We start from the raw sequence: 26,810 nt of genomic DNA on the forward strand, positions 1-26,810 counted from the left end.
ACTGTGAAAATTTTCTTGCTCTGTTAAACATCATTTGGGAAATATTTAAAAAATAAAAAAAATCCAAAGGGGGGCTAATAATTCTGACTTCAACTGTACTTGTTAAATTTTTAAATAAACAAAAAACTGTAATTCGCATTCTGCTTCCATTAATTTCCAATTCAATTTCCCCTTCATGATTTGAAAGGTGGCTAAACAATAATAATAATATTAATAATAATATTGATAATAATAACAATAATAATTTAATACCAGTTTTTAAAAAAAGTATTAGCCATTAGAAGAAAATAAATATGGAGCTTTTATAAGAAAATATTGGAAATATAATCCCAATACTGATAAAAAAATGTGTCTAGTCAAAATGGTGTTATTTATCATTTGTGTCATATTGGTGATTCTAGAATTGTGGGTCTATTTATTTTTGTGTTTTTTTTAAAACAATTGTTTAAAAATAAAGCAGTTTTGAATAGTGGCACTAATTAGATCAACTTATCTCTAAAATAATGTTTGTATGTGTATTTAGGAAGATTTTGTCTTAAAAATATTAATTTAAAGACTCCATCTATACCCATTTTTGACTTTTATCATCAAATAATCAAGTCTAATTTTTGTCTTTTTTGTGTGTTTACTAGGGTATTTAAATATTAGCTCAAAACATCCGTTTTCTGTATTACTTGTAATTTCACTTATTAAAATTTTGTCATGACATTTTGTGTCTGTCCAGCCTGATCTGAAGTACTTTATGTTTTGTTAGTTTAGTGGTTATTTTATATGTCATATGAAAATGTACAATTTTAAAAAGGAGTGGCACCAAACCCCACCTCTAAACCCAACCATCATTGGGGGATAAGCAAAACGTACTCAATTGTACAAATGAGATCGTACAAATTCATACAAATTAAGTCAAAAAGTTACGAATTGCCATGAGATTGTGTTGGTCTGTCCCTACATTCTGGCAATATTGTCACTTCCTCTAGCGGTAAACTCTGAAAGGCATCGAGGCACATGATTTTCCTTCACTCATTAATTTCTACAAAATGTTTACGATACACCAATAGTAGATAAATTATATGTCAACTGTGTTATTATGATATTTCAGTGAATTTCTTATTCTTTATGATGAAATGCATTAAATGATGTTTAAACATGTCATGTTTTATCTAGTTTGAGGTTAGCAACTTGAGCTAAAGCACTAAATGGATGAAAATGTCAACTTTTAAACATTTAGCAATACATTAAACAACAAACTGAATCAAATGTTTACTATCATATTTAAGCATTTTGCACTATTTAACATTAACAAATGATTCAGTTTGCTCTAAATAGAAAAATAAGAAAAATAAATGGAAAGTGCTTGAAATGTACCCATAAATCTTGACAGAGTCATATATATCACCTTCACAACAATATGAAAAGGACACTGTGTAAGGAAATGAGAATCAGTTAAATGTTGCATGCAAAATAGTGAGCGGAATCATTTTACTGAATTGGACCTTTGGGTCTCATTGATCAAGATGAACAAACCTTTTTTTCACATCATTTGTTTAGTTTGCCAAAATTATGTTTAAATATTATTAAAATGTTACGAGTTGCTTCCAAATGCATCTAGAAGCTAACCCAATCGTTGATCACTCTACAAACAAGTCATTAGAATGCTATAAGAAAGAGAACATAATCATTCATTGTTTACCTGTTTTTTTGTCTGATTAGGTCATCTCACATCTTCTGACATGTCTTCAAATTTTAGTCAATTGTTCACGTGACACTGACAGTAAGCTTAACCAATGCACAAAGTCTGAGTTAAAAAGGCCCATGATTAGTTCACCTTTCGAGTCTTCAGGTTTTTCAGTAGTTCGTTCATCATGTGACAGCATGAGTCGAGAGATGGAAGGATCAAATCTTTATCTGGCTCTAAATGCATATGATTGGCTTCTGTCTTTCACATGACGAACAAACGACTCAAACCTGATAGAAGACTCGAAAAAAGGAACTAATCTTCTCCTCCACCTGCACAAATTGCGAACAAATCACACCCTGAGAGGACTCATCGATCTCGAGTCACATGAAAGATTCGTTCAAAATGAACAAATCGGTCAAGAACGGCTCATCACTAATGCAAAAAAGCTTATTTACAACAGTCTAAATATGCACAGCTCAGGCAAAAGTCACTTTTTATTTGTCTGTCTGGAATATTCACAAATGTAAACACACGCAAAATCAAAATATTTGTCAACATCACACCAAATGTCCCAATCTCTTTTTATCTCCCAGGGTCGTCCAATAACCCCTGTCTATGCTATGGCTCATAACATCCAGAGGATCCCGGCTGCAGCTGCCAGTCTATATGGAGCCGGATACATGCCTATCGCTGCCCATGCCAACACAGCCACACTGGCAGCGCTGCAGAAGAATGCCGCTGTGGCTGCCGCCTACGGAGGGTACGCTGGGTACATGCCCCAGGCCTTCCCTGCCGCCGCCACCTTCCAGATGCCCATTCATGATGTATACCAGACCTACTGACTGAGACACCCGCAGCATCAGTCACAATGACTTACTATTACACGCACCACAGGCCATCAGACATTTACTCCACATCTATGAGGTCTGCTGGTAAGCTGAACCACGCAGAGCGAAACTGACACACTCACAACAAAACTAACACCTTCTGACTCGTGTGAAGCTCCCTGGAAGCCTTTAGATTCCTGCAGAAGTTAAAGCTGGCAGCAAAGACGTAGATGTTCTGCTAAATTTACCATCAGTCCCCCCGGCCCATGTTTATTAATCCAGACGTATGACCCAGGTCAAAACCACTTTTATTTACTACTGACTAGATAGGTAGACTTCTGCGCAATGTTTTGCGGACTCAAACCCTGCAATGTGACCAGAACTTTACCCATTTTTAACCCTTTAGACCAATGGGAAACAGTCTGTCAGTTTCACATCCTAAAGGAATCGACCAGCTTGCTGATTTTCCAAAGCCATCACACGACTGAATGAATGATAACTTTTGTTCTTCTTATATGCGTATTTTCATATTTTAGCATTCCGCTGAGGCCTTGTTTTTACGTTGATCACCTGTATGGTGGTGGATTGACTCCGAGTGATATGTTCATATGAAGAATTTCAATCCGTAAGACTTGCAGAAGCACATCTACTGACATATCACCGTGTTTCCCACACACACACACACTCCAGATGAGAATTGTGAGCCAGAGAGGTTTTGTCATGGCACAATCCTAATATCACTCCTCTGCGTTCACCGCCTGAAGAATACTGAAGGAACGGTGTAGTATTTGTGGACGTATTTAACTCGTCTCTGTGCTGTAGTCTATTTACTTTTGTTTTGTGAAGGAAAACAAAATGAACAAAAAGAAACTGCTGAGCAGGAACTTCAACAACCACAGAAGTACAAGACGTAAAGTGTTTCATGAAAATGCTGTGTTTTGAGTTTATAACATATACATATATTTACTTGTGAAAAGTTTTGAAGACGCTGGAATCTTCCGTCCACTGGGTTTCCTGCATGTGAGTTCATCATATGAGCATACTTGCATTTGTTTTTCCTACTTTATTGCTTATTCCTTTTTATATTATAGACTATTGTTTTAAGATTGTGCTCTCTAGTGGGTTTAAAGATTGTTCAGATGTTTTCATCTTCTAGAGGATTTTTTTTCTTTTTTTAAACTGGAAGATAGATTAACACTGATATCATTCTCATTCTCAAAGGCCAAATAAGTGCTCAAGTGAATGTAGGAAAAAAGAGAAAAAGCTTAATTTCACTTAAATATATTTTGAATAACACTTGTCCTTTGTTAAAAGGATGTCTCACCTAAAAATGAAAATTCTGCCATCATTTAATTATCAAATATTATTTTAATAGTGTGCTACTTTTTTTCTTCTGTGGAACAAATGAGATTTGGTTGCCCCAATTTTTTATCATTGTAATCTGGTTGATTTGTTTACGAAACAAATTTAAGAAAAATTTAAGAACATTTAAGAAATGTTTGGGTTGCCAACATTCTTGATCTAGTTAAACTAAATGTTTTGCTTACCAACATTTTTTATATGGTTTCCAAAAACGTTTTGGTTTCCAGCATTCTTGATTTGATTGCCCAAAATATTTTGGATACCTGCATTCTTTATCTAGTTAATCAAAGTATTTTGTAAATGGCATTCTTGATGTAATAACCCCAATGTTTTTAGTACCAACATTCTTGATGTGGTTACCCAAGATCTTTTGGTTACTAACATTCTTGATTTGATTATAAAAAATCTTTTTGATTCACAACATAATTGATTGGTTCACCCAAAACATTTTGGTTGCCAATTTTCTTGATCTAGTTACACAAAATGTTTTACATACCAAAATTCTTAATTTGGTTGCCCCAATTTTTATTATTATTTTTTTACCAGTGTAATCTAATTACCCAAATCTTTTTGATTACCAACCTACTTGATTTGCTTAGCCCGAACGTTTTGGTTGCAAACACTCTTGATCTAGCACACAAAATGTTTTGTGTACCAACATTTTTGATTTGGTTGCCAAAAACATTTTGGTTTCCAGCTATTTTGATTTGATTACCTAAAATGTTTTAGTTACCATTCTTCTTGAATTGGTTAATTGAAATATTTTGGGAAACAACATTCTTGATCTGGTTACCCAAACGTTTTTGTTACTATCAATCTTGATCTGGTTACTTAAAACATTTTAATAAACAATATTCTTGATGTGGTCAACCAAAACTTTCTGGTAAGCAACATTATTGATGTGGTTATTACCCAAAATAATTTGGTTACTAACATTCGTAATTTGGTTATGGTAACTATTTGGTTGACATGGTTTACTCAAAACCTGTAGCTTACTAGCATACTTGATTTGGTCATAAGAAATATTTGGGTTGCCAACATTCTTAATCTAGTTAAACTAAATGTTTGCGTACCAACATTCTTGATTTGGTTGCCCAAAATATTTTGGATTCCAGCCTTCTTAATCTGGTTAATCAAAGTATTTTGGTAAACAGCATTCTTGATGTAGTTCCCCAAACGTTTAGTTTCCATCATTGCTGATGTGGTTACCCAAAACCTTTTACTAACATTCTTGATCTGATTATAACCTTTTTTTTTCACAACATTTCTGATTGGTTCACCCAAAACATTTTGGTTACCAATATTCTTGATTTGGTTACCTGAAACATTTTGGTTGCTAATTTTCTTAATCTAATTGCACAAAATGTTTCACATACAAACATTCTTGATTTGGTTGCCCAAAATCTTCTGGTTACCAGCATTCTTGATCTGATTAATCAAAAAGAACATTCTTGATCTTGTTCCCCAAAAGTTTTGGCCACTAAAACTCTTGACCTGGTTACCCAAAAAACATGGGAAGCAACGTTATTAATTATTGATATCTTAAAAATGTCACAATAGATATGCATTTTAATAAGTGACTTTCAAAAAGTTTTAGAATTTTCATTTTTGTGTAAAACATCTCATTTAGTATGTTTTAAAAGCACAACTTGGACAAAAAATGTAGCTGGGTTGAAGATACAGCTCATGATGAGTTTTGCTCACTGGTTATTTTAACCAACTATGAGTAGCCTTTACTTTTCCAGTCAAGTACTATGATTCCCAGCATCCAGTCCTGTGAAGTCTTAGTTGCATCATTAGGAGACCACAAGCTCCCTCGAATCCATTTTGTGCCATTAATACAAATTACACCTGAAGTACTGTCCCATTTACTGCTGAACCAATTATGTTCACGTTGTTTATTAACGGTCTTGAGTTGCAAGCCTGGAGTTGCAGGATAAAAATCAGGCTAATGATGCGCTACTCCCTCTTCACCCTCTTCCTAATTCCTCTTATAGATTCATGCAGTCACATCTGACATTTTTGTACTTTGTTTTCTTCTGCATTTTTGTAGATCACACTCCCTTTGGTTTAGCTACTGTACGGTATGTGCTAGTTATAATAATGACTGTTCTGAGGTGCACTTAAACATTTTAGGGTGTTAAAAGTTCTTGTGTGTGTATATGTATGTGTAAGCAGGCACTTTTGTATTTTTCGGGGTATCAGTACTCCTAGAACTGGATTGAACTGGACCAAACTGAAACCAGGGAGCTCAGAGAACCTGTTAATATCCTCAATGCCTTTTCAATGACTGCTGTATGTCATACCAATGTCCTCCTCAAGACTGCTGTACGTCACCACTATGCCTTCTATGATACTGGTAATGTCACATGTGCCTTTATTCAGACTGCTGTCTGTCGAGTGACCTCTTAAACACTGTTTGTGACAGCACAGTGCCTCTTCTGTTCTCTTCTCATTTTTCCTATTTCTTTTTTTGTGTGTGTATTGCTATACTGTTATATGGGGGCTGTGAGTGTTAGAGTGCTGCTTTGTGTTGTATTATGCTATCATGTTCTAACAGAGTTGATGTTTTATTAAGTATAGCCTGCTTTTTTTTTTTTAAAGAAGAGACTGAGTGAAAGTTTTAGGGAAAACTTCATGATATGCAAACAAAGACATAAAGAATGACAATCCATAGTTCACATCAAGTAAGCTAAAGACACGTTTTTATCACCATCATCGAAGACAAAGTCTCTCGGTTTTGGTCACATCTGTGTGTTTTTTGAGAAAAGTGAACAGTGCCCAGTAGTTTTCTGTCTTTTACCTAATCCTTCATTATGAGCGAAGCAGTCAGGATATATTTAATATATATACAGTACATTGTTTTTGTGTATGAAGTAAGAGGAAATGCTATAATATATTTTAAAAAGACTTTTTCATCTCATTATGTGCTTTTAACAACCTTTTTTTTGCCAAAGTGTTCAATGTGTGCAACTAAACTAATGCAAATGTGTGGATATATATAAAAGAGGCTAAATGTAAGCTTCCAGTGTGGAGTCAATATTGGCCCAAACTGACACATCCTTTGGCAAAAATGTGCTTTCTTTTGCAATCATTTCATAAACACTACATGTGTAGCGTTTGTTTTATTCCTTTTTAGACTTGTTTCTTGTTACTAAAAAACAAATAAACAAGACAAGGTGACCTCGGCTGAGGACATTTAGATAATGTAGAATGTTGTTGCCAAAATATTCTTATCATTCCCCCTTTTTTAGACCTGTTTAGAACTGTTTCCTATCTTGAATTTTTTTTTGTTTAAGTCTTTTTGGCATTGTTGTATTTATAGAGGTAGTTTAATAAAGCATTTTCAAAAAGAATAGTAAACTGTTTTTGTCTTTCCTTTATGCTTTCTATCTTGCTCTCTATTCATAAAATAGTTTTGACTAATCTTTTAAATAATTTTACTTATAAATTTAGCTAATTTGTCAAAAAGATTTTTAGTTGGATTTCAATCTTCCACTCACATTTATTTTTTAAAATCTATTCTACACTATTAAAACAATAAATAAAAAATATAATTAATCCACAACTTTGTTACTTTTTAGTGTTTTCTGATTTTGAGTACTGCATTGCAACTGTGTTGGGTTTATTGATATAAATGTCACAGTCACAGTATAGCCTACTGGGAAATTTAAGTGTGATTGGTTATTTTCCTTCTTTCTTTTTTGATCTGACACTCACAAAAAAAAAATAAAAAATTGACAATGACATTACACAAAAAATTCTAGACAATAGAAAATTAATCACTGACTTTTGTTATTCTTTTTAAAATACTTCCCAAATTATGTTTAACAGAGCAAAGAAGTTTTCACAGTATGTCTGATAATATTTTTTCTTCTGGAGAAAATCTTATTTGTTTTATTTCGGCTAGAATAAAAGCAGTTCTTAATTTTTTATGAACCATTTTAAGCCCCTTTAAGCTAATTTTTTTACCCTGACTGTCTACAGAACAAACCATAGTTTTACAATAACTTGCCTAATTACCCTAACCTTCATTAACATAACTAACCCAGTTCAGCCTTTAAATGTCACTTTAAGTTGTATAGAAGTGTCTTGAAAAACATCTAGTCAAATATGATTTACTGTCATCATGGCAAAGATAAAATAAACCAGTTATTAGAAATGAGTTATTAAAACTATTATGTTCCGAAACGTGTTGAAAAGATCTTCTCTCTGTTAAACAGAAATTGGGGAAAAATAAACAGGGGGGCTAATAATTTATGTGGGCTAATATTTCTGTATATCATAAAACTTAAAAATGAAGAAAAAAAAAAAACAGTAAAAATATCAAATCAATCCACCCTCTTGAGACCTGTTCATCTTCAAGATACAAATTAATATATATTAGGTAAAATCTGAGAGCTCTCTCATCTTCCATATTGACAACAATGGCACAGAGTCCATACAAATACCAAAAAACAGATCAGAAGCCTTAGTGGTTCAACTGGAATATTATCAAGGCTTAACTTATTGGGGCGATTTAACCAATAAGTGAGATAATTGGCTGCTTAGCCCAAGAAATCTGGGACCCCTCAATACATATTCTACATATATCATATTTTCTATTGTGAGGGTCTAACAAATACAATTTTAACATAATTACATCAATGCAAATGTGTCCCCCAGTCTTAATCGTGGAGCGTTCCAGCAGTCAAAATCAGGTAAAGATTTAGATTTAAAAACAAAATAGTTCCTTTATTTATTTATTTTTTAGTTCGTTTTGAGACAACAAATAATTTAAAATGTAAAGATTGCATTAAGATAGCTATGTAGAAAAGAAGATTGAGCGATATTAGAAAAAGACAACAAAATAAATTAATTGCATATTAGGATTGGGTGGCGCCATGGGTGTAATTGCTTAGGGATCGCTGGCATCGAGTATACATTTGTGCGCAGGTAGCAAAAAAAAAGATAAACTTTATTCAACAGTTTGTTCTCCCCAATGTCAGTATACGGCGCACGTTCAAGAGTGTCACGTACAGTCGCACTGCTGACGTATACAGTACCTCGAATCCACCTGTGCTTTGTTTCAAACAGAATACGACGCGCGCGGGAATCCGGGGTACGCGCACCCCGACGCTGAGGAGAAGAAACTGTAGAATAAAGTCCTTATTTTAATTTAATGTACCACAAAAAAAGTATCGTCGTAGTTTCAAAATATTTTGATTGAACCAGAGGGGGATGTTTTTAGTAGCCTACCTTTTTGGAGTTTGAATTGGGACCGTTGCCTAATGAGGGAGTTGGCCTATTTGGCTTTCATCCTAAACATCTTATTCCCCCCCCTGAAGATGAAGGAAGACGGTCCAGGGAACGACATGTGGGTGAGTGATTAATTCATTTGATCAATTAATTATCTGTTTAGCTAAGAATGGGTTCAATGTCATTTCCTTCCTACAAATTAAATTCCGACCAAGACTCTTCCCACACACCTGTTCGTAATTTAGGCTACTCTACTATACTGTGCACTCCTGATGATCTGATATGGTTCAGGTACTTGTTTAGAACAAAACATTACTTGAAGGTAAATCTGTTTGTGCCACTAGAGGGCAGCAGTGCAGAGGATCCAGATGAAGGCTTGAATCTGAGCACCTGTGTTACTGTGATGTGGACACAACGGACATGTTTTGTTCAATATGCTCATTAAACGCAATGAGGTTCTTCCCATTTCTATGTCTCAGTAAGTGACTAAGTAGCTGTGACACACTTGACGTGATATGGCTTGCTGAATTGGTCATTTATGCCACTCCCTATAGTGGAAGGCTATAAAAGTTAGCAAGGTCAGTCAAGAGGAATCATATTTTATTTGTGCGTGTGTGTTTTATTTAGTGTGAAGAGAGATGAATATGATTCATGATTGATTGCCCTTTAAGTATCAGCAGAAAAATCAAATGTTAATAGTTGCCACGGGTAGTTGTCATTTCAGATGTTTTCATTTGCATCACATCATGCATTACATTTGATATGATCAACTCATCACTGGCAAGTAAAAATTCCCAAATATCTGCCTGGAGAATATATCACATTCACGAATGCATTATGGTTATGGATTTATTTAAGGGATATACAGTAGTGTTATTATTGTTGTTACTATTATTGAATTATGTGCATAAGTTCTGCACTTTTGTTCAGATGGCTCATGATAAATTATGACACTATGGCATTGCTTAAACATGAACCATGTGATAGATTATTTTGAGCACTATTAGATGTTTTTAATTATTTAAATTATGCACAGAATATGGGTCAAAGATGCGATGCCTCGTTTTGATGTCTGCATCGAAAAAGATTTACCAAAGTGATGAAAAACATTTTAAATGCAAGTGTCTACTTTAATGTTTTAAATAGCATTTGTGAAAATAAAATATGGGTCATAATTTAACAAAATAAAAAAAAATAAAACAACATACTTAAATTTTGGTGTTCTTATTAAAATATATAATAGAATATTAGCTATTTATCATTTTAAGGTTGCACTGTGGTCCTTAAAGGTGACATGGTGGCTCAGCGGTTAGCACTGTTTTCTCACAGCAAGAAGGTCGCTGGTTCGAGCCTCGGCTGGTTCAGTTGGTGTTTCTGTGTGGAGTTTGTATGTTCTTCCTGTGTTCGTGTAGGTTTCCTCCCCGGTGCTCCAGTTTTCCCCATAGTTCAAAGACATGTGGTTTAGGTGAACTGAATAAACTAAATTGGCCGTAGGGTGTGTGTGTGTGATTGCAAGAGGGTATGGGTGTTTCCCAGTACTGGGTTGCAGCTGGAAGGGCATTCACTGGGTAAAACATATGCTGGAAAAGTTGGCGGCTCATTCCGCTATGGTGACCCTAAATTTATAAATGGACTAAGCCGTCGGAAATAGGGTTGCATGGTTTACCGATACTATGGTAGTATCGCGATACTATGGCTTTAAAATGCTGGCAGTGCCACTGTAGTTTGCAAACGGTAGTATCGCCATTAGTAGTTTATCTACAGTAGTTAATGTTGCATGTGGAAAAGTAAAAAAAATCCTCTCACGTTTGTGCAACAATAGACCATTTTATTTTAATAGTCTGTGGGGCCCTTTAAGGTTGCAAAACTGTAGAATTTGCAGCTTTTATGGTTGCCTATTGCACCTTTTTTAACACTTCAGTTTGAACGCACATCTGAATCGGTTCATTTCTGTTTCTGTTAATATGATTTAGTAGCTACAACAACAGTGACTATCTCTTTAAAAGAGCGACTCACAAAGTGAAATTTTGAATTACTTTGGATTGTTACCTGAGAAGACTGAAAGAAAAAAATTGATGACAAACCCAAAATAGCAACAGGAAACATGGAAACAATTTTTTAATCACTTCATATGACCTAATTTTATTGTAAATAAATGCTCTTTTCTAACAAATATCATTCGGTACAATTTGTATCTTTTTTTTAATGTATTCTTTGTTGTGAGTGAGGTGCAGATAATACTTTTTGGCCTAAAGGAAATGATGAATTAAATTCAAGTAGGCCTATTATAACATAAAATATAGTATTTCTGGCAATTTTCTTTATAATTTTAGTTATGAATTACATTATCGCAATATTACTTGGTATCATGATACTCTATCTGGTATAGTATCGTAAGATTAAGTAATGGTATCGCGACAACCCTACTTGGAAAATGAATGAATGAATGACTGTGGTCCTTAAATCTTTTAATATGTCATTACTAGGGATGTAACGATTTACCGTGAGTCGGTTGTAAACCGATTAAAATATATGACAATTCAAACCAGTAGAAATGTTCAACGAATCGCGATAATTTTTTTCAACAGAGGGGCGCTATGTTTACGGGCACAAACTTGCTTTATCTGCACTTCAGCAGCAAACAAGAGGTGGGGCGGCAAAGTAAAATGACAGCGGTGAGGTGTGCCGGACAAACTGTGTGCAAATACTGCAAAAAGATGTTTGCTTACACTAACAGAACAACGAATATGATGCACATAAACCATCAGCACAGTGAAAAACTACTGTCGCAGACGTCTATACGCAAAAAACTATTAATAAGCCAAACCATGTGAACCAGATTATTTGCAGCTCCGCTTGCTCTGATGAGTGCTACTGAGATCACATGGTGCATCAGTGTTTTCATAGCGAAAGTGTGAAGATGAGAAAGAGAAAGTTGTTCTGTTACAGAAGCAGGTATCAGATTATTTTTACCCTCTCCTTTTCAAATTAGTTTATGCATATTTTAACAATTTGCTTATTATCATTGAACATTTAAGATGATCTCTTCCTAAATGTATCACACTGATACTTATGCTAATTAATTATACAAGTAATATTAATCATTCACCTTTATAATCAAGTTCAACCCCTCTCTCTATCGTACTATATAATTAGTAATTTTATAATCAGTATTTTATGTCAGTGGCCAGTCCCCGGAGCAGAAGACCCATTGACCACCTCTGTACACCCTGCTCTCTGGTTTAGGAAAGGTTTCCTTTCCACACCAGCCATCAGTCCCAAGTGAAAGATTTTTTTTTTCAGCAGTGGACGTTGTAAATGTCCAAAGACCTCAGCCAGAAAACAGAGATATGCTGATATTTCTTTTTAAAAATGTAAAATCCAGTTACAGTCACAGTTTTAGTTTGTTTATATTAACGAGTCTTTAGTTTGTATACTTTTTTTTGGAATTTGCGATTTAGTTATGGCAAAAAATGTATTATTTTCCAAAACATGTACAGCATTTAAGGAAAAAATGAAAGGGCTCTTTAACTTTTTTCAAATAGTTTTTGTTAAAAAATATTGTGACTAAATCGTGAATCATGAGATTAGTATCGTGAATTGTATCGGATTGTGAGTCAGGTGAATCGTTACATCCCTAGTCATTACACTATTCTTATTCTAAATATGCCTAATTTTTCAATTTAATTTTGTATTTTTATTGTATTATCAGATTTTAGTGAATGGCTTCTTTAAAAAATGTTTACATTTTCATCTGTGAACATATATATATATATACATATATATATATATATACACACAATTTTTTTAAAATCCAAATTCTGTATATATATTTTTTACATTTTATTTAATAATAATCATGCACGTTGACTCTGCTGTAAAAAAACAAACAAAAAAAAACATGAAACTTCAATTTAAAACTTTTTATATCAGAGTAATATAAAATATCTCACACTGTACAATAACTTTGTCATGTGTTCATAGGGCATTCATAAGCAGTGCATAACCTCATGATGACACATTAAATATGTTTTAAGAGCTCACATGGCTGCATTCTTAATGTCTCGCTGGACATGAAACACAATAAACAGCCATGAAAGAAGCCCCCGTGTCCACAAATCTTTTACATTGCTTTTGAATGCCAATAATTGATCATTCAGTGTGGATGTGCAGTGCAATAATAAATCGGTTGAAGAAGTGTATCAGTGGCTCAGTCACACCACAGACTGTGAAGCGTGGCGCTCGTCCTCTGAGTAGCGCCTGAACTGTTCCCCGAGCAGTGGCTCCAGGCCTTCAGCTGAGCGGTAAGAGCGAGCCCGGACTGCACACCCGATCACTCCACCCACCACCGCCACAACCAGCACCACTGCAACTATTGCGATAGTGATGATCTCAGAAATAGTGTATGCCCGAGCTGGAGAGGGGGAAAGATGGAGATTTGTTAAGATGTAGCACAGCACAAATGTGAAGAACACTTTGAAATTGTACAGCAAAATTGTAGCGACCTCATTTGCTCTATTAAAGTGTACTTCAACCTCCAGACCAGTAGGTGGCAGAAATCATGTTTTCTTAATGGTCAATAATGGACCTTTTTCACATTTCCGGGATTCTCAGTAGTGGAAGTCATAGAGAGGAGGAACTAAGACATCACCTTGTGGGCCAGTCGGCTGTTAGCATAAAACTGGTTCCCTCGATTAAATCCCCATTTGCCATAGACTTTTCGAAAATCGCAAATAATAAGCTGTGTTCAAACACTGTTCATTACACTTACACATCTTGTCCAGCTGGATAATCCTCTCACAGTAATCACTTTTGGGTCCTGAATGCAAATGCAAGAACTACAAAGTTAACATTAGGCTACAAGCGGACTGCACAGACTTCAGGGCGCTCACTTGTTACGTCACCGCCATCCTGCTTCCTACAACTTTTCAAGCTTATTTTTAGAAATATGGTTCATGACAAAGATTTACTCTCTTGATTTATTATATTATTATCCATGCTATATTTTTACTAATTTATTCACACATTTGCATTACTGAGAGCAGGAGACAGGCTGCTCTATGGTAAGCAGTATCTTCATAATATAGCTTTATGCAAACAAATGATCAACAAATTATCTGTCATGACGGTCTCTAAAAGTAAAAGCATTATCTACACACAATATGAATGCCCAATTAGAAAAATACTACAAACTTTAAAATACTTAACCAAACAGCAGACATATTCAAATGCCTGACACAAGCTGTAAAATTTAAAGCGGACTATGTGTTCTAGACAGTTCATCTCAATGACGCTATACCACTTTAGCTACTTGATAGCAACCGTCTTTTAAAAGAAGCGTAACCAATTTAAAAAATCAAGAGTGTGATGTAACCGATGTGTTTTATGTCGTAGAATAAAACGTGAAAGTATCTTGAGTTTGTGGTAACCACAAAGCTTATTTTAGTCATTTAAGATCCCATTTAAAATATTTAATGACTTTGGGATGTGGGAACGGAACTGCTAAAATCCTAACTTGCTTCTGAGTTTTTGCATACAAATTGATGTCCTAGTTCCTCCACTCTATTATAGTTGGGTAAACTTAGAGTGCATTGAATAGAAGAGTACAACAAATATTTTTTTGCAATCCTGTTTGCTGAAATAATAAAAGAAAAACCCTACCATGGTGTTATCAAGACTCAGAAAAAGGAAAGAAAATGAAACTGAAACTGATAATGACAACTAGAAAAGAGAACCACATCAAATTTACTGTCCTGCCTCAAACACTCTGCATTTCAAACACCTTGCACAAGCGGTAATTTGTTTTTTTAATTTGATGCAAAGATGATGAAAAAATCTAAATATTAAAAACGTTCAAGGATTTAAGATGCTGATGATCGTTACACGCGTCATAAAAGTCTTGTGAAAAGGGATCATCCTATTAGTTGTGTCCTAAATGATGAACTATTCAATATGTACTGTACTTATACATTGTGTTCTTATGCATTATGCACTCAACTGTCTAGGTCATTTTGTCATTCATCGTCTACGGTGGCCAAAAGAGCTCATACACGCTGTAAAAAATACACATTTAAATAGAAAAACACACAAAAAAAGTGAAAAATAGTTTAGATTCAGTGGTGTTGTTGAGGTGTTGAGTTCAGAGATTTGTTTTTTGTACATCCTGGTCATACAATTTCTTGATGTGCATGCAAACTCCACACAGAAACGCTAACTGACGCAGCCGAGGCTCAAACCAGCGACCTTCTTGCTGTGAGGCGATCGTGCTACCCACTGCGCCACCGTGCAGCCCCCAATATAGTAAATATTGTAGTAAAATAAAGTATATATTGTAAAATATTCTAAGTATTATGTTTTTTTAACCAGACTGTAGTAAAGTTTATTATAGGGTATATATTATGTTATTTACAACACTGTGAATGAATGCTACAGTATACTGTAGTATTAGTGACCTGGTAAACTTTAATAAATACTTTAGTATATTTTAGTTAATTTTTACTACAGTAAACTGTTGTGTAACATTAAATACTAGCTTTCTGCAGAAAAAGAACTAGAGTGTTTATGCATTACTATAGTATGGTACAAAAACACTGTATAAGTTACTATATAGGTTATATAAGTTACTATATAGGTATATAAGTTACTATAGTATTTTTTTCCACACGTGTTCAACCTCTAGTGTGTTACTTTTAGCTAAATCAGCTGCTGATGTGTATTGCAGATATACATATTGGTACTGGCATATAACTAGTTGCAGACACATATTGAACTTGCTTTTACAGATTAGCTTTATCATTCCAATTTGTTTATATACTGTATTTACCTTATTCTCCACGTACAAGCGGGCTCAAGACTTCCGGTCTCATTCACTTCCATTTATTTTTAGAGGTTAAAAACAGCTCGTTTTGCTGCTTGATGTTGCAAACTGATAGTTTCTTCTTATATAGTACTTTTTTTGTATAGTCACGCAAAAACTTATTTGTAGAGCAAGTAGTTTGACTGTTTTCTGCCATTTATTATTCCTAGTCATTTCTCCCATAGGCAACTGAATCGGAAGTTCTAAAACAATCGCAAAAATGAGCGCACTTCCGCATTGAAGAATAAGGTCAATAGCAGCCCATAGAAACAGCCAATAATGAGGCATCTGTGGAACATATATTTCTAACTTTTGCTTTTAATTAAAGATTTAAAAATGTCACTGAGTATTTTGAGGTATTGAATCTTATTCAGTCTCTTGTTTGTCACATGTACATGAGAGTGAGCAACAGCAAGAAGTTGCTGACTGAAGTTTACTTTATCACTAACAAGAGTTTCTGAATTCTAAATGATTATTTAAAAGATTTGACATTACTGTATATTGAATCCAAACCCTTTATCTAAATCAGTGGTTCCTCAAAGTGGTCGCATGACAAGGAAAGGGGGTCGCTTGATAATTTCTAAAAAATTAAATACATTTTATCACTCTATTAGAATGATTATATTTTATCCATGATTAACAAAAGATAAAAAGTAATTAATAGTTACAGTACATAATAAACCGACACACAAATCCATCAGCCTTTCAAATTATTTCCCATTGGATTGCGTCCCCTGGGGTGATTATGTTAAATTAATGACACAGAAATAGTGTCAGTTGCAGTAGATAATAGATTTTACGCCACCGTATGAAACTTTTCTGCACCGACATACATTAAAAGTAAATATGGCTCACGAGTCTAACCATGGAGGATGATCTCTAAGTAAAAAAATTACTTACTTCAAAAATTGTGCCCACCTTTTAGGTGAGAATAATGTTTAAATCACAATAATTATAAAAATAAATTACTTAAAAATGTATATGGTTATTAGATTGTTGCAGTTTTGTGTTGCCAGTATTCTCATGTTTATATAGGCCTATTGGTGTGTGTGCCATGTAACGTTTGTTTGTTTATAACCACCTCTGAGGATAATGAGGATCACAAGTCATCACTTGCATTGTTACTTTAGGGCTAGTGGCCTGAAATATTTGGGAACATCTGATTTAAAAGATGTACTTTTGTGTTGCACAGAATAAAAAAAAGAAAGTAAAACATTAACAGAGTATAACAATGAATTTTTGCCTCATTTGCCTTCAAAAGAAATGAGTGTTCACAAAGTTTTTGGCTTTATTAGGAATTATACGTGTTTGCAATCAGCCTTCACTCACTTGGCCACTGAACCTCATAGGTATATCCCAGGTTGTCGGGGGCACTGACAAACATTTCAGCATTTCTGATTGGTGGCCAGAAGGGAACCATGTTGAACTCTCTGTTGTGCCCAATGGGAGCGTTTTCCTCAGGATAAGCCAGAGTTCCTGCTGGATAAACACAGAGAACACCGGATAAGATACAGACGAATGAAACTCTCTTTGGTTTTTTTGTACGTATACGAATGTGTGTGCGTGTCTGTGTTTTACCAGCGGTGTGCCTCTGAAGCCATTCATCAAAGATGGCATCAGTGAACGTGTGGAGCAGGACGAAGATTGGGTCGTTTGGTGACAGGTGAGTCTGACCACCTGTGCCATTGAGAAACAAATGAGCCAGGTTGTGCAGACTCCTCACTACTGGGTCATAGTTACCCTGGGGAGCGCTGTAACCTGGTGACACCACAGAAAACCAATTAAAAGTTGAAAAAACTCCTGCAAAAGATGTCTGCAGGTGGTTGGCTGGCGAGCAGGCCTTTTTATCTTTTGCCTCAAATGTAGTGTTTAATGAAGTAGTGTTTGTTTTACCCTCAATAGTGTTCCTGAAGCTCTGAGAGGACGTGGAGTAATACGGTGGTGTGTCAAAGGTGTTGAGCTCTAGACAGTCGATGACATCCTGCGGTTCTGGTAATCTTTGAACCATTGGTCGAGCCACGTTACCAGCAGGGTTTCTCCTGATGGGACTGGATTCTGTGTCTGAAAACATACAGCAGACAAGGTAAATTAGGATTTTTACTATTCATTGTTACATTTGAATTATTAAAATTGAATTAATTATTGGGTGGCATGGTGGCTCAGTGGTTAGCACTGTAAGAAGGTTGCTAGTTCAAGTCCCGGCGGGGCCAGTTGGCATTTCTGTGTGAAGTTTTCATGTTTCTCCCCGTGTTCACGTGGGTTTTCTCCTGGTGCTCCGATTTCACCCACAGTCCATAGACATGCACTATAGGTAAGTTAGATTAACTAAATTGGCCGAAGTGTATGTATATATGAATGTGAGAGTGTATGGGTGTTTCCCAGTAATGGGACCTCCTTATAGACTTTCATTAGCATTCTCAGTCTACATTAAAAAAATAAATAAAAGGCCATAATTGATTAAAATGTAAACATTATAATTCTTTTGATGGATAAAGCAAAGTCAAACAGTGAAACCCATTTTAAAACACACTAGGTTTACAAATAAATGTAAAATAATAATATTGACTCTAATGTAGCATAAAATTAGGCTTTTGGGTGGGTTTTAAACAGACACTTTGGCTACATGGAACACACAAAATTGTTGATGCTGTTTTAAACTAAATCACACATTAAACAATTTACTTAATCTCATCGGTATTGTATTTATAGTCAGTCTATTTATTTATTTAGTTATCTTCTGTAAGGGAAGGGTTCCATTCATAAAACTCACCTCAGTCACTCTCATTAGTGTCCTAACTCTATTATACATTTTAGAAATGAATTTCAGTTAATAGATGTACGTTTTAGAGGAGGTGAATTTTGCGGCAGGGGTGCACCTCATGGCACAACACCGGAATAGTTGATGGTTCATTCCTCTGTGGTGACCCCTAATAAATAAGGGATTAAGCTGAATGAATGACTGAATTATTAGTTCAATGTATAAATAATTGTAATAATTATTAAAGAAATTTGATTAAATATTAAATTATAAAATATATGAATAAGGTAATAAAATTTAAAAAGATAAAGATTTAATAAAGAAACTTAATTATAACATAATAATTAAAATAATAAATACATTAATTAAATATGTTTTAAATAAACAAATAATCCAAGTATTAAATCTAACATCAATAATAGAAATTAATGAATATTAATTAAATGTTTTCTAAATGGTTTTTATACCCTTAAAATATATAATTTATTCACATAACATTTTAGGTCTTTGATCAAAAAACAATGTATAGTGGATGCTTTTTACATTTTAGGATGATCATATCTCAGTCTCTTAGATTTTAAATAACATGAAGTTAATAAAATAATAAATATGAAGTGACAAATAAAATCAATGAATAAATGATGCTTTTAAACCATCATGATTGTGTATTAGGGTCAGAAACTCTTAAAATATCAAATGACCTTTTAAAACAAGATGTGTTCAGTTTGTAAAATGTCATGCGGCGCAACTCCTCCAAAACCTTTTAAATAATTGTTTTAAATAATACTTTTGGAAAGATTTTCCAAAACTTTTGTTGCACAAAACATCCCCATGCGTTTCAAATCAGATTTCTTTTTTTATCACTTGTCTTTGACCCTTGAGCCAAAGCTCCTAATGATACTTCATTAAAAAAAGCATCATAAGATTGAACATTACACTATTCGGTTTGTCTGCAATCGTGAGTCACATTCTTGCAAATACAATCACATGATCCTAATGGTTTTGCCCATATAAGGTTTGATCATTCTTCTGAGCTCTCCAAATGCCTCAAAGGATTAGTTCAAACAGCATGTGAGCAGTCTTAGGTCTTGTGTGTGTGTGTGTGTGTGTGTATGTGTGCGTGTGTGTGTGCGGTACTGTTGCAGATGGTCTCCGATGTCTCACACTCCCCCACACTCTCACAGATCTCCCACCAGGGAAAGGACACAGAATTAGCCATGTTTCTGCATCGTTCTCTGTATATGTGTGTTTGTGTGATGTATAGAGTATGTGTATGTGTGTGTGTGTCGTACTGTTGCAGATGGTGCCCAGTGTCTCATACTCCTCCACACTCTCACAGATGACTCTCCACTGAGAGAACACAGAGTTGGAGCTGATGCCGTTGGTGTCGAAGCTGCTTCTGGCTCCTATCAGGTCATCGGTGCAAATATCACACTCGCTGCCTCCGATAGCAAAGTTCCAGTACGGCAGGGCAAACGACGGGTCACCAAGCATGTCCTGCGCATACACACACACACACACACACACACACGTTTTTTTTCAACAGGTCCCATTAGCTGATCCTTCCGTCAAAGGGGAATAGTTGGTATTTCTGCTCACTGCACAAGATAATAAGACGTCAAATTGATTTTTCTGGATTAAGTAAAAACTCGAGTCAAACTTTAGAGAGTTATGCTGTCTAGGAGAGGGAAAATGTATGTATATAAGGGAAAAAGATTTAATTTGACTCAGGATTTATTTTCTGAATATTTAAAAGTATTTCATACTTATATTTTAAATGTATATACTTTATACAGATTTTATTTAAAAACTTTTATAATAGCTTTTTAGAGGATATTAATGTAAGAAACAAATACTAATTTAAAATATAAAAAAAAACAATAATATAAGAATATAAGAACAGTACTATAAAATAATTATATTCATGTTTTACAATAATATTATTACTTATAATATTAATGTTTTAAAAAATTATATTTATAATATTACATATAAATTATTCTGTTGTGGTGACAGGGCTAAGCTGAAGGAAAATGAATGTATGAATGAATGAATATATATTTATATCCTAATTTTTACCAAATGAGAATCTGTAATGACATAAATTAAATTATAAGATAATAATCACAATTATAAAATTCATTCATTTTCTTTTCGGCTTAGTCCCTTTATTAACCCAGGGTCGCCACAGCGGAATGAACCGCCAACTTATCCAGCATATGTTTTATGCAGCGGATGCCCTTCCAGCCGCAACCCATCTTTGGGAAACAGTTATGAAATAAAACATCATAATTATCTAAAAAAGTCTAAAAATACAAAAAGTCAAAGCTTCACCATAAAATTGTGACATGGTGTGGTATCATTTTAACATTTAATGTCATTATTTTTGTTTAATTGTTTGTATGATTTGCCAAAGTACAGTATGACATTTTATTTGGCTGAAAATCAGCCATAATTAGCTAAATTTCAAATCAATTTGATTCACTTTTTTCTTTTGAATGCAAGCTGTTAAAAAGAACATCAAAACATCATAACTTATCATAATTTTTTAACATCATAACGTCTATTCTAGTTACTCGATTCTAAATAGATCAAGTCATATTATATTTTTGACTGACATTTAAATCAAAATCTTTTGATAATCATCCAAAACGAATAGTTTTTTGTACCAGATCAACCAGTTAAAATTTAAATTATCCTTAATTTACTGCATGATGTCATAAAATGTATACATACTTACACATAGGTCATGATAAACTACTTTTATAAGACTTTTTGGATCTTTTTTAAAGTTTGAAAACGCAAGTCCCTGTTCATTTCACTTGTATGTAAAGTAGCGACTTCTTTCATTGTTCAAAATATCTCCTTTTGTGTTACATGGAAGTAGAAAATGAAATAACAATATCTTTTTAATTATTATATTTTGCGTTAATATTACCTGCATGTCTCTCTCCAGTTGCAGAAGGTGGTACCGATGCCAAGTGACAAATCCTGGCCCTTCATGAGAGAAATCCACACCCCCGAAGCTCTGCTGGCCTGGACCCATGTAAGTCTTGCTGACAGAATAGTAGTGGGTCCAGACGAAGTAATTATAGATGGTGATGTTCTCAACTTGAACACTTGCTCCATCAGGGCTCAAAATCTCCTGAAAGCGGCGGGTGCAGATCACCAGGTCAGGATGAACGGTTCTTTTAGCCTGGTCCAGAGCGTTCACAAAAGCTCTTTTCTCATCAGCAGACATCTGCATGATGTTACGGCGCACTGACAACACAAACACACACAGGTGAGGACGAAGACTGCAAAAGGTATATGGAATAGCTGATGATGGGCTATTGGATCAATGGAAAATACTGCACGCTTTTTCATTGTTACACCATTACACTTTAGGTTTTAATATGGAACTGTTGAATGCTTAATTCTGATTGGCTGATCAACATTCTGATGTGCGCAATTGATGGAAATGCTCAACTGACCGCATTACAGTTCCATATCAGTACTAAACCAGTTGATTTTTAGTTCTCTGAAATTGCTACACAGCCTACAAAAGCCAAAAAAACTGGCACAAAGATGCTCTCTCTCTAATAAATAAAATAATATATACACTGGTGTGCTGTCAGTGAAACCGTTTCATTTAGGCATGAGGAAGCACCAATGAGTTTTTGTGTTCAATAACATTTGTGCGGAAAAACTGCATTACCCATGATCCTGTAAAGAAAATTCAAGCAATCAGATGTGTAGCGAATGTTAATTTTTTTTTCATACTTAAATATACAATATACAACTATTTATACATTTTAAAATATATTGTTCTTTATTCTATAAGTTCTATATTTATACATTTTAATTTGATTTTAAAGTGCAATGATTCATGGGATTGTAGTTCTTTCCCTCATTAAAGAAATTTTATACACATTTTGAATTGATTTTTGTAATTTTGTCTGATTTTCCTTTAATTATTTGCTTTATAGTTTGTAATATTGTAATTGTCTTTGTTGTATATTGTCTAGTTTTTTTATATAATGTTTGACAAAAACCTTTTAAAAATCCCTATGAGATGAAATATTTAAAATATAATACTTCTATACAGTCTCCATTGTACACCTTAGAATAATTAAACCAGTCACAATCATATTCAACATCACATACTGTATGTACATTGGAAAAAGTGAAAACTTAAATTACATCAACTTATTAAACCTAAAAGAATGAATGAGTTTTCAGTAATAAATCAGGTTGAAAAATTTTTTTTTTTTTGACGTACAATTAGTTTAATATTTCACTTTTACAGTGCGTTTGCGGTCTGTATCATCACTGTAAAAAATTGTATGATCAATAAGTCCTGACAGCAGATGTTTTTAGTTCATTGTAACTTGTTAACTAAGTTAATTATGTTCTAACTTAATTTTATAAGTTACGCAAGCTATTTTAAGTCAGTTTAACTCAATATAAGTTCAATGGACTCATAAGGTTGATTTGATTCAGCTTAAAAATGTAAGGCAGCCAGCACTTTTTTACAGTGTATGATTGTGTTAATGTTTATCCTCACCCACGGTGATTCTCTGATCACAGTTCGGCCCGGTCAGACCATGTCGGCATCGGCCACAGTTGAACCCAGTGAAGTTTCCGTTGCATTGGCAGGTTCTGTTGAAGAAGCGAAGCGGCCATCTCTCTCTGTCGTCCCGGCCATCGTGAGGATACTGAGGGCCGTGTGGGCGCCTGTCAGCAGTAATTGATACACACTGACCTCTGCCAGAGATGGAGCCGCACTCGTCATTGGGCAGTCCTGTAGGTGATGGGCAGCAGGTGCCGCTCCGCAGACCTTCTGGTGTCATACACTGACGCGGAAACTGAGCTCGCGTCACCACCACGCACATTAGCACTAAACACACACTCTTCCACATCCTGGAACCACATAAACGCATGCACATATATTAAAAAAGCCAACAGTTCTGTGGGCATTTACTCACCCTCATATCAAACCTGTATGGCTTTTTTGTCAAGAGTAGATGTTGGGTAGAATGAGAAGTATTTAGCTTTGGAGAGATTAGAGGATGAGTAAAAATTGGTGTGAAATAGCCATTTTGAAGTGTATTATATTTTTGATTTCTACATTTATTTGATATTTTGTGAGTTTGGGACATTTATGATCCCAAACATGCATAGTTCTGTCATCCTGATTTGTTGCAAAATAGGCATACCAAATTTGATTTGACCATAAAATTTGACCTTTTACAGTAATTTTATGGTTGAACGCAGCTGGGCAGAACCACCTAACTAGCTAACTTTACTTTACTTTAAATGGATTTTGCCAAGTCAGTCAAATGCCTCTAACTGTGTTTTCACGTACATTCACACATTTTGAAGGTGCATTGATTAGACTTAATTTAATATGCGTTGATGCTTTACATTTTTTGAATTTCATGCACGTTAAATTAGCTGGAAATAGAACATTAATCTCAACGTTTTACATTTTGAATTTTGGTGTTTTACTTTTATGTTTTGAAAATAATACAAGGGTTAATATGGCCAATATCTACTGATGACAAAATAACTGCAGTGCTTTTCAGTTATTAATAATAATAATAACAAAAGTTTTCTTAAACTGTATTTTTGTTTCATTTCCAGGAAAAAAAAACAATCATTAAAAAAAGACGAATGGATCTAAAATTACAAAAATTAAGAAAACATTTCTGAAAATTTTCAACTGAACTTGTTTTTTATATTTAAATCCATTTTGGAAAACCATTTTCTCTTTTTAAACATCATATAATACTCAATATGTTATTAGATATATTGCCTTTAAAAACCTGAAAACTTTGGTAAGTTTTTATTAATAATTATAATTCTAACAAATATATAATTATTAAATTATATATTATATTACTATTAGTATTAGTAAATGACAATAAATAACTAAATTATACAAAATATATAAATTAACAATATGGCATAAAATAATTATGTATTAATACATGATATATTCAATTATTATTTAAAAATATATTTTGAAAAAATATTTAATTATTTATAAAGTAATGTTAATAACAAACAGATTATTGTATTATTTCAGTTGTTTTTGCAGTTAAAGTTTATAAACTAAGCGTGAAGGGAAAATTATTTGACCATGAAGCGTTATAATTTAGCTTCAGGAAAAAAGAGTAACCCACTCTGTTTCCTGGAACTGTTAGTGAAAAATATATTAGACACAATCTGTAAAGAAATGTCACTTTAAAAGCCTGTAAAACTTTTCAGATCAGTACAGAAATTGTGCACAGTGGGATCCGTTCTTACTGCAGATGATTTGAAAAACTATAGAAAATATATTACGTTGTCAGAGAGAGACAATGGAAAGCTACAGCTGATTTTTCTCTCTCTTTATTTTTAGGCTTGCAGTGGTATTGCAGTCTTCCAGAAAACATATAGATCCAAGTTCTGTAAGTTACTAACTCTTCTAGTTTCACAACCTCAAACTGTCTAACTTGCTAACTATTTGTCCTCAGAGTAAACACACACATACACATTGTGTTAAAGTAAAATAAAACAAATCATTTCTTTTATCGATTTTTCATCTTGACTGCAGTGCCAAGAAGAAACAGAAATCAAACCCCTAAAACTCACCCTATCTATGTCCATCAATAATTCTGAATGATTTATTAAACAACAGTTCATCAATACCATGCCCTGGTGGAGCACAATGTCAGTCTTCAACCAATGCAGTGAAATAAAGAGTGAAAAAGATAAAAGTAAAGATAAAAGTATGTACCTCATATCATCCGCTCTCTGTTTTCTGACCCACTCTTTCACTCACTCTGTATGTTTCTGCTGTGCTGTAGTGCCCCCCTGTGCTGCCCCCTGGCCAACTCTTTTATACCTACACCCCTCCTGACTGCACTCATCTCTCTGATCCTCCATCCCGTGATCAGCAGCCAGCAGAGAGAGAGGGAGAGAGAAAGCGAGAGAAAGGGTAAAGGGACCACAATTAACTTTTAAATATGAATGTGGCTCTTCATTTGCGTCTGTTGGTTTGACCTTTTAAAGGTCTGATAGATTAGTGGTCTTTGCTTTCATAACAGTGGAGAGAAAAACGTGGAAAGAAACAAACTGCTATTGAAAGAAAAATGCACGCCGTATGCAGGGTTATTATTAGTTAAATAAAACTAAAAACATGAGAAGCAAATGTCTTGAAATCAACTTGAATTTAAATATCAGTCTTATTCGCCCCCTGTATATTTTTACCCAATTTCTGTTTAGTGGAAAGATTTTTTTTCAGCACATTTCTAAACATAATAGTTTTAACTCATTTCTAATAACTGACTTCTTTTATCTTTGCCATGATGACAGAACATAATATTTTACTAGATATTTTTCAAGATACTAGTATTTAGCTTAAAGTGACATCTAAAGGTTTAACTATGTCAATTGTGTTAATTCGGCAAGTTAGATTAATTAGGCAAGTGATTGTATAAGCCATTGTGATTTGTTCTGTGTAAAATCGAGAAAAAAAAAATGTTTAAGAGGGCTAATAATATTGACCTTAAAATTATATTAAAAAAATTAAAAACTGCTTTTATTCTTGCAGAAATAAAACAAATGAAACTTTCTCCAGAAGAAAAAATATTATAGGATATGCTGTGAAAAATCACTTGCTGTTAAACAAAATTTGGGAAATTAATGCAAAGATAAAACAAATTAGTTATTAGAAATTATTTATTAAAACTTTTGTTTAGAAATGTCTTGGGAAAAAGTCTTCTCTCCATGAAACAGAAATTGGGGGAAAAATGTACAAGGGGCTAATAATTATATGTATATATAATAATATATGTGTTTGTATAAGTGTGTATGCTTATATGCTTAATTTGTAGCAGGTAAGGTGAAGTTTATAATTTTCTTTTAGTTTGTTTACTTAAATAACTAAAATTAAAATATTGTAACGCATGCAAGAAAGCTAAATATAAAAAATATATACTAATATGGAAAAAACAACAAAAAACATTAAACTTAAAAAACCAAATACAAAAAAAAAAATTAAAAAAAAAAAAAAAAAAAAAAAATATATATATATATATATATATATATATATATATATATATA

The 26,810-nt window shown here is 33.9% G+C and overlaps 2 protein-coding genes across 6 annotated transcripts in view; one reads left to right on the top strand and one right to left on the bottom strand.

Moving 5' to 3' along the window:
- rbm47 (RNA binding motif protein 47) overlaps positions 1-7,223 on the top strand; it is a 56,206-nt gene extending 48,983 nt beyond the window's left edge. For all 4 annotated transcript variants that reach the window (XM_056460596.1, XM_056460613.1, XM_056460621.1 and 1 more), the window contains one exon: positions 2,272-7,223. In XM_056460596.1, coding sequence (XP_056316571.1) covers positions 2,272-2,520 — 249 coding nt within the window. In that variant the 3' untranslated portion in view covers positions 2,521-7,223. The remainder of the gene's footprint in view (positions 1-2,271) is intronic.
- Positions 7,224-13,013: 5,790 nt separating this feature from the next.
- tyrp1b (tyrosinase-related protein 1b) lies at positions 13,014-25,554 on the bottom strand. 2 transcript variants are annotated; one of them, XM_056460673.1, is made up of 8 exons: positions 25,483-25,554; positions 23,266-23,621; positions 21,658-21,980; positions 20,012-20,216; positions 17,855-18,022; positions 17,540-17,719; positions 17,291-17,437; positions 13,014-13,519 (listed from the first exon to the last, which is right to left on the bottom strand). In XM_056460673.1, the coding sequence occupies exons 1-8, from the start codon at positions 25,485-25,487 to the stop codon at positions 13,320-13,322; spliced, it is 1,584 nt and encodes a 527-aa protein (XP_056316648.1). In that variant the 5' UTR covers positions 25,488-25,554; the 3' UTR covers positions 13,014-13,319. The 2 variants fall into 2 exon arrangements, with proteins under 2 accessions (XP_056316648.1, XP_056316639.1); XM_056460664.1 differs by having other exon boundaries at positions 17,291-17,440.
- Between the last annotated feature and the right edge of the window lie 1,256 nt (positions 25,555-26,810).

Source organism: Danio aesculapii, chromosome 1, assembly GCF_903798145.1.
Source record: "Danio aesculapii chromosome 1, fDanAes4.1, whole genome shotgun sequence".
Classification (NCBI taxonomy): domain Eukaryota; kingdom Metazoa; phylum Chordata; class Actinopteri; order Cypriniformes; family Danionidae; genus Danio; species Danio aesculapii.

Bases quoted from the DNA above. Each gene is read 5' to 3' on its own strand.
- tyrp1b (XM_056460664.1), bottom strand. The intron at 20,217-21,657 runs GTAATATTAACG...GTGTATGCGCAG, and splicing joins AACTGGAGAGAGACATGCAG to GACATGCTTGGTGACCCGTC. The intron at 13,520-17,290 runs GTGAGTGAAGGC...CCCCCTCTCCAG, and splicing joins CTATGAGGTTCAGTGGCCAA to CTCGGGCATACACTATTTCT.